Below are 8237 nucleotides of genomic sequence, written 5' to 3'. Positions count from 1 at the left end.
GACGGGCACGGGCGGGCGGCTGGGGGCGGAGGCAGGACCTCCTGAACCTTCCCTCCTCGCCTCACTCTGACAGCGCCGAGGTGCGCCGAGCAGGAGCGGGGAACAAAGGAGCGGGGTGGGGAGGGGAGCGAGTTGGACGAGGGAGAGCCCCCGGCCGGCTGCCAGAAGATCCCGGCAGGAGGAAGCCCAAGTGACACTTGAGTTCTACCCGCGGAGCGGGCGCCTGGGATCCGAGCGCCTTGTTCAGCGATAACGGCTGGAGCACGTCTAAAAGTTGCGGGAGGGTCGGCCGTGAAGGAGGACGATCACTTGCCCCCTGTGTCCCCTCTCCTGGCTCCTCGAGACCCCAGCCTTGCCCGGCGCTGGGAGGGGAGCTCCAGAATGAAAAGCAAGAAAGGTAAGGCGGCCGCACCGGGGCGCGAGTCCCGGGGAAACGTGCTGGCCGGGCCGCGCCGGGCTCGGGGCGAGGGGGACTTGGTGGACTTTTCCGCCCAGGGGCTCTCAGGCTGGAGCGGCGGCCGTCCTCTTTGTTGGGGCCGCGTCTGACATGGCAGTTGCTGTTTCCCTTCCAGACACAACACGAGGGCTGTTGTGGGGAGACGAGCCTCTCCACGCTGCTGGCACGTTGTCAAGAAACATGCTCAGCGCCTTGTTTGTGCGCCTCCAAGTTTCATTGTCTCCGCCGACACCCCACGCTCGGCCCGCAGCCGCGTGGCTTCTGGAGCTTTCTCGAGGGCGGGGAGCGAGGGGTCCGGGGCAGGGGGACCCGGCGCCTCGACTTTCCCGGTCGGGACCCGGGCCGAGCCACCACGCCTTTGTCTGAAAGTTCGGACCCGGGGCCCCCAGTTCGAGCTGGGCCTGGGCACACTTCTTTAGGGATGTGGTGTTTTCACCGTCGAAGGAATGGGATTCTGGGCCCCCACATGGCCCTCAGGGGTAAACAGCCTCAGAAAGCTAGACTTTTCCAAATTCCCAGTCTCTCAAAGTTTTCCCACGGCGAATTTGGGGCGATCTGAAGAGTTAAGACACAGGGCCAGCGGCTTAAAGAGGCGTGCAGTCAGAATGTGTCCAAGTGTGACAAGCAGGCTTGGTTGTAAGTGCAAAGGGCCAGGCTGTCATTGTTTCCACGAAGCGTTCTGGAAGCTTTTCAACTAAAACTTGCCGTCAGTCTGGTTTGAAAACAAAATACTTAGGGATTTAAAACAACAACCCCCCCCCCCAGCACCCCGAAAGGCCAAAGAATGTGAAGTCCCTTTTGAAGTTAACTTTTGAGTCCCTGACTGGGAGGTCCCCGAGTGTCGGGCCGTGGACTGGAGTTAGCTTTCTGTTGTGATTTATGCCGAGTGGCTCAAAACAGAAGTTAATCGCTCGGGGAAGCGAGCGGAGGCGGGCGGGGGCGCTGCGGCGCACGCGCAGTGGCGTCCTGGAGTGTTCAACTCCACATTCTTCCAGAGCCGCAGGGCGCAGGCGGCTCCAACGGAATCCCGTGGGGTGGGCGCCCGCCCGCCCCGGCCCCTTCCGCGGCGCTTCTGCGTCTCCGGGGATTCTGTGGGAGACTCCCGCCCGCGGAGCTTCTTTCCCCCCCCCAAGTCTTTCCCGGCGAGGGTGAAATGAAACGAGAAAAGCCGGGCCACTCGGCAGGAGTGGGTAGTAGAGCTCCCCGCGGACCCCTCCGCAAGGGACAGAGGGAGAACTTGGGCGTCTCGAGCTTGGGACCTTTCCCTTGGCTCTGAGAAAACGCGCGGGGAGCGTCCGGAGCGCCTGTGGAAAGCCGCGTCAACGCCTGGAAAGACTGACAGGTCGAGAGCCCCACGGGGAGGCGTCCTCCTCTTTGGGGCTCACGGGCGGAGCGGGGGCTTCTGGATTTGAAGAGGGCGTCTGCGGCGCAGGCCGGCTCCCGCCGGGGTTCCGGCTCTGGCGGGGCGGCCCGGATTAGCCTCCCCCGCCCCAGGCGCCCCGCCGGACCCCCATCCCCCTCTCGCCCTCCCCTCCTGCAGAGGACGAGGCCGCCCGCCCGGTGGGTGCGAACAGCCCGGGGTCCCCAGCCCTGGGCGCTCAGGGTCCTGGCAATTCGTGGAGACAATGAGAGGTGACGTGTTGGAGGGGAACTTTGCGACTAGCAGCTCAGGGCTCGTGTGGGGAGCTGAGACGGCCGAGGCGATCGGCTTCTTTCCCTTTTTAGGTTTCCCGACGAGCCGTCTGGGGTGGGCAGGCCGCGTAGAACGTGGGCCTCAGGTCTGGCTTCCTCCTGCGGGCCGAGGCTCCGGGGGTCCTCGGTGTGCTCCCTCCGACAGTTCGCGGGCCGGTTTCAGCTGCGGCCGGGGAACTCCCGGGAACAAAAACTCCCTGCTTGCCTCCCCCGGGCTCCTCCTCCTCCCCGCGTCCCACCGTCCTGCCTCCCACCCCCGCCCCCGCCTAAAACTACCTGGCAGGCGGGGAGAGAAGGGCTCCTGGAGAAATCGGTCCCGCCTGTGGTCTGTCCTGTAAGAGTATGTGAAAACCTTTTCAAGTTTCCTGAAAGTAAAGGCACTTTTAACTCAAAACTTTTTACAGAGCCCGGCGTTGGGTAAGACCGATTTGGGAAAATAGTGCGTCCTCTTAGAAAGCTCAGGATGCCCGAAAGATCTCTTAAAATGGCTTGAAAACAAACAGAAAGAAGGTTCGATGAGGAAAGTCCCGTAAGTCTTTTTGCTCCCGATTTCTGACTCGGACTCTTGCTTTAGGATTGCTCTTTGGCCGAGGCCAGCCACACGCAAGTTGGATTTAGTGACTGACTTGAGTGTTAAGTTTGATTCCTGTTGCTTCTCCAGGGCAGACACTGTGATCAAGAACCTTGTTAGGCTGGATTTGCTTTTTCCTAATTGTATACTTAAACTTTTCCTTCGAGTTTTTATTTCTACGTTCTTTTCTAGTCTCCTAGATTTTTAAAAATCCAACTTCACAACCGCTCTGCCCCCAACCTCCCAATCTTGTTAGCTGTTCAGAAAGGAAAGTGCAGAAGCAAGATTGGTTCTTAGAGCTTTGGGATCTATAGGCCATCTTGTGGCTTTCTAAACATTTCCTTGTATGTGGATAGTTGAGTGAAAGAGGCTTGCGATCCCCCCCACCACTACGTTTTTTAACGTGTAAGCAAATCAAGACGTTTGGAAACAAGTAACCGGGAAACTTTTCAAAAGTTCTGTTACAATAGGAAATGAGTAATGAGGAAAAGTCTTTTTGTTTTTTCAAATTGAGCCACAATCAGGAGGGAGAGTTAATGAAAACCGTCCTGACAGCAGCAAACGTGGTTTTGCTGCAGTGAAATATCAGCTGGCGTAGCCAAGGAACTGAATCTTAACTTCCTGTTACTTCAGCTTTTGTGCACATATTGGAAGTATTTGATAAGAGGTCCAGAGGCCTGGCATTCATTTATTTAAATGAACTGAGAACAGAGTAAAGTCGCGCAGCAGTTGGGTGTTGCTTAACTGAAACCTGCCTTTGTGTGTCACTAACTTATTCTGAAAGATCAAGCTTCTTGTCAAACTAAGCAAGCAGATCAAAGGGCAGCCTTCAGGGATTTTTTTGTTTGTTTGTTTCAAACTCTGTTATTACCAACTTACAGTTGGGAATTCACTGTTCAGTGAGCAAATTTTCACACTTTTTCTAGGTTAAAAAAAGGGTGAGGGATAATAGCCTTGAGAAGAACGTCTGGCTGTTCAGAGTTGGAGAGCTTAAACAAATTGCTTTATTCAGATTAGTTTTAGTCATTCAGTTAACTTGACACATTTTTAAAAGTTAGATTTCTTTAATTATCAAAGCAAATGTGAAGCAGGAACCCATTTGTAATTTAGGGTTTTTTATTAATAGTTCTTCACCGGAATTTCAGTATGGGTTTTGAAAGTCTCTCATCTTCTCAACAGTGAAAGCAGTTTCAGTTTTAAATGTGACCTTCTTTAAAAACTTTTTTTGTTAACAGTTTAATTAAATCTTCAGGGAAGGGAAACTTCAAATGCATGGCAGTTAAAACTTCGGATTCTTCTGTGGTTTATTTATGGCCGTTTGTTGAGCCTTCAGCTTAAAGTGAATTTGCAGGATCATCCACCTCTTTTGTTAGAACTTGGCTTTACTTGTCTTCGGAGGGTTCTTCCTTTTCTGTAGGAACTCCCTCCTGCACCTTCTGCCCCCTGCAGTCCAAAACTAAAAATGTGTCAACAAGTAAAGTCAGAGTCAATTAAAGGGTGGGTTTGTTTTTTTTTTTTTTTCTAATTCCTTAAAAACACATTGAATGGTTTATCGCTATGAGGAATATTCTCTTTTTATTTCCTTTGAAGATAAACTGGCTCATTTAAGGTTGAGTCTTTTTTCAACCAAAATTACATACTACAGAGAAAAAAATGTGTACAAAGCTAAAAATGCATACTTTAAAATTTTTTAAATTTGTGTTATTTTAACTAATTTTCCTAATATAGAAATACTAGTATTTTCAAGCATGCTACAGTTCGCAATTCATCTATATTTTAAAATTTTAAATTGTCTTCAAAAAAGAGAATGTATTTGTTTAGTCATTCTGAGTTGCCTATCATAGTTTTGAAAGGCAGGGCTTATAGCATTTGTTATTTAAATTTTTTTTAAGTTCAAAATGTTGTTTACATGTCTGAAAAGGACGGGTCTGAATTTTTATTGAACCTAGTCTATCTGTGATTTAAATGTTTTCTGTGGTCGTGCAAAATTTCTGGTAGGATTAAAGTATTTACAGCCGAAAAAGTTTCCTTTGGGGGTTGCATATTCAGTTTTCTTTGTCATGTAATAATTTAAGACTGAATTCTGCTTGTTGATATGTAGTATTCTAGGTTTAGATTGAATGGGCAGCAGAATTTATGACAAATTTTTAATTTATTGAGTATTAGGCGTCTTTTGACCTCTTACCAAAGTACCAACAGTAGAAAAACATCTTTGTGTGCTGAAACGAAAAATTTGTGTGGTTGTATTTAATGAAAAGTAACTAGTGTACTGTCCATTAGAAGCAAGTGTCTAATTTGAATAAATGTAGGTAGCAATGAATAAGAAATGACCATGGAATTAGCAGAAAATTTTAATATGTATTTTACCTTTAGAATACTAACTGGGTTAAGTTTGTAATTTTCCCTCCTTATATTAGTGGAAAAGGTGTACGAACCCTCTCTTTTATTTCAAACCTTCAGTGGAGGAAGGAGGAAGAATAACATTAAAAATGTACATTAAGGTTCTAGTTAGACTATTTTTGCTACTTAGCAATGATTGACCTTAAAAAGAACGTTGTTAGACACATTCCAACTGCTACAGCCCCCCTTCCTGTTTCAAATGTGGCAAGTTATTTACTTTGGGTGCAGTTTGGCTTCTCTGATGGATTACGCCAAAGACTTCCGAGCATCAATTAAAATTAGGAATGTGAGAAGTTAAATCCTAGAGGAAAGTTGGCTAAGAAGGGGAATCTGACAGTTGGTTGAGGGTCTACCGTGTGTTGCTAGTCAAATTATTCTTGAGGACTTTACATGTACTCTGGTAGTTCGGCAGAGAAAATACTGATGCTTCGCCTCAGCCTCAGTAGTTAAGAAAAGATGGTTACAGTGAGTGGTCAGAATAAATGAGCTTTGCAGGAGGTAGCTCTGCTGATAGAAGTTATTGACAGCTGGCCTTTGTCCTTTCCTAGGTGTTGTTGCAGGGTCTGGCAGCGAGACTGAGGATGAGGACAGCATGGACATTCCCCTGGACCTTTCCTCTTCAGCTGGCTCAGGCAAGAGGAGGAGAAGGGGCAACTTGCCCAAGGAGTCTGTTCAGATTCTCCGGGACTGGCTGTATGAGCACCGATACAATGCCTATCCCTCAGAGCAGGAAAAAGCATTACTGTCCCAACAAACACACTTGTCTACACTACAGGTAAGGAAAGCACAGAGTTTATGCATGCATTTTTATTTTGAAAGCCATTTTATAGCATTCCTGTGTGTCAAGTCATTAAGTTTTCCCCACTCAAAAAAAGAAGGAATATCTTTTTATTGTAAACTTTTTAGTGCTAAAAGCTAATAACTGGCTATTTAGAGAACACAGAAACACTTGACAGTCATCTGTCAAATAGCATTTCCTTTAATGCCTGAAAGAGCCTTCCTTTATGCAACAAACATAAAAAGGAGGTTAAACCTTATTCTATTGCCCAGGAAACTGGCTTGATATTTAAACAAGGACAGACTTCAGTGAGGTAATTCATGTTATGTCTGTTGACATAGTCATTTGAACTGGGAAAAATCAGTTACTGGGAGGAGTGGCTCTTTTCATACAGGAAAGGTTTTCCTGTAGTTGATTAACTTAAATGCTGGGATAGTAGGTAATAGGTTAAAAAATGGGGAGAGTTAAAAGGTAAACCTGGCAGCAGAGCAGAGAAAAAAAAAGGTAAACCTCCCTCCCTAAAATCATTTAGAGGCATTTGAGAATTTATACTATTTTCTTCCTACTGAAATGATTTAAGGATGATGAAACAAAAAAGTAAATTTGTATTAGAAGAGGAAGAGGTTTATGACAGGAGGCAGCTTTCTCTTGGCTGGGCTCAAATACCTTGAAATAACTTTATGAGTCCAGATAAGCCTTTTCATGCCTTTTTTCATAATTAGGCACCCCATAGACTGTTCTCAGAGCCTGTTTGCTGAATGCGTGAGGAAAGTGTTAAAACATACCAATATGATTTCAGGTCTGTAACTGGTTCATCAACGCCCGCCGCAGGCTCCTCCCTGACATGCTGAGAAAGGATGGCAAAGATCCAAATCAGTTCACAATTTCCCGCCGTGGGGCCAAGATTTCCGAAGCTAGCTCTGTGGAGTCAGTAATGGGCATCAAAAACTTCATGCCAGCTCTCGAGGAGACCCCATTTCATTCCTGTACAGTTGGACCAAACCCAGCCCTAGGGAGGCCACTGTCTCCTAAGCCATCATCCCCAGGATCAATTTTGGCTCGTCCATCAGTGATCTGCCATACCACTGTGACTGCCTTGAAAGATGTGCCTTTCTCTCTCTGCCAGTCGGTTGGTGTGGGACAAAACACAGATATACAGCAGATAGCGGCCAGCAACTTTACAGACACCTCTCTCATGTACCCAGAGGACACATGTAAATCTGGACCAAGTACAAATACACAGAGTGGTCTTTTCAACACTCCTCCCCCTACTCCACCGGACCTCAACCAGGATTTTAGTGGATTTCAGCTTCTAGTGGATGTTGCACTCAAACGGGCTGCAGAGATGGAGCTTCAGGCAAAACTTACAGCATAACCCTTTTTCATGCAAAACAGTTCTCAAAAATGTCATGATTGCCGGGGTGATGGCAAGAGATGAATTACATTATTTTATATATTTTTTATTAAAATTTGCACATGGGATTGCTAAAATGAAGCTTCCTGTTACTGAAATGTCTTCAATGGAATACAGTCATTCCAAGAACTATATAAACTCAAAGCTACTGTAGAAACAAAGGGTTTTTTTTTTTAAATGTTTCTTGGTAGGTTATTCATAATGTGAGATGGTTCCCAATGTCATGTGATTTTTTTTTTTTTTTGTCTCCCCTTCCCCTTTTTTGTTGGTGTTTTTCAGACTGTGCAATATTTAGAGAACCTATAGCATCTTCTCATTCCCATGTGGAACAGGATGCCCACATACTGTCTAATAAATTTTCAATTTTTTTTCAAGCAAGTATGAATCTAGTTGATTGATACCTTTTTTCATGATGTAATAAAGTATTTTCTTTAAAAATTATTGTAATGCAGAGTATTTTGTTGGGAGGCGCTTCTTAAATGAGTAGGAATATAGCACCCCAATGAGCAGGAAGTTGGGGGTAGGGTGGAGTGAGTTAGGGGGGTGTCACCAGCTCTTTGAAGAAAAGTACCGTGGACAGCCAGTATGTATAAACAGGATGTGTGATATTTACTCTTGATAGGAGGCACAGCAGGCCCTTAAATCTTTACTTAAAACTGCATGGCAAATCAAAATGAATCATTTCATCAGTTTTTAGTTAACCACTAAATCCCTTGGTGATTGGTCCTGCAAAACATGGCCAGTGTTGAAAAGTCTTGAAGCACCTGGATATGGTGTAAATTTTCAGAAGTAAACAACAATGCAAGCAATCTTAGCATTTTCCCTCTTCGACATTACCCTTTTAAATAACCTTTTTTTCAGTGGTGCAGTTAGGTAAGGCATTTGTATTCAAACACAGCATTAGTCTGTAGAGAAGTGCCTTCTT

The 8237-nt window shown here is 46.3% G+C and overlaps 1 protein-coding gene across 4 annotated transcripts in view; it reads left to right on the top strand.

The window, feature by feature from the left end:
• Positions 1-7753, top strand: part of TGIF1 (TGFB-induced factor homeobox 1) — an 11013-nt gene extending 3260 nt beyond the window's left edge. For 2 of the 4 annotated variants that reach the window (XM_008580280.1, XM_008580282.1), the window contains exons 2-3: positions 5669-5895; positions 6698-7753. In XM_008580280.1, the coding sequence (XP_008578502.1) occupies positions 5669-5895; positions 6698-7273 (803 nt within the window). In that variant the 3' untranslated portion in view covers positions 7274-7753. Of the gene's footprint in view, positions 1-67; positions 398-1729; positions 1800-5668; positions 5896-6697 lie in introns of those variants that run through there. The other 2 variants (XM_008580281.1, XM_008580284.1) reach the window with 2 other exon arrangements.
• The last annotated feature ends 484 nt before the right edge of the window (positions 7754-8237 follow it).

The sequence above is a fragment of the Galeopterus variegatus genome, unplaced genomic scaffold, assembly GCF_000696425.1.
Source record: "Galeopterus variegatus unplaced genomic scaffold, G_variegatus-3.0.2 Scaffold2059, whole genome shotgun sequence".
Taxonomy (NCBI): Eukaryota; Metazoa; Chordata; class Mammalia; order Dermoptera; family Cynocephalidae; genus Galeopterus; species Galeopterus variegatus.
Note: the sequence above shows the minus strand (reverse complement) of the source record. Positions and strands in the feature narration are given on the sequence as shown.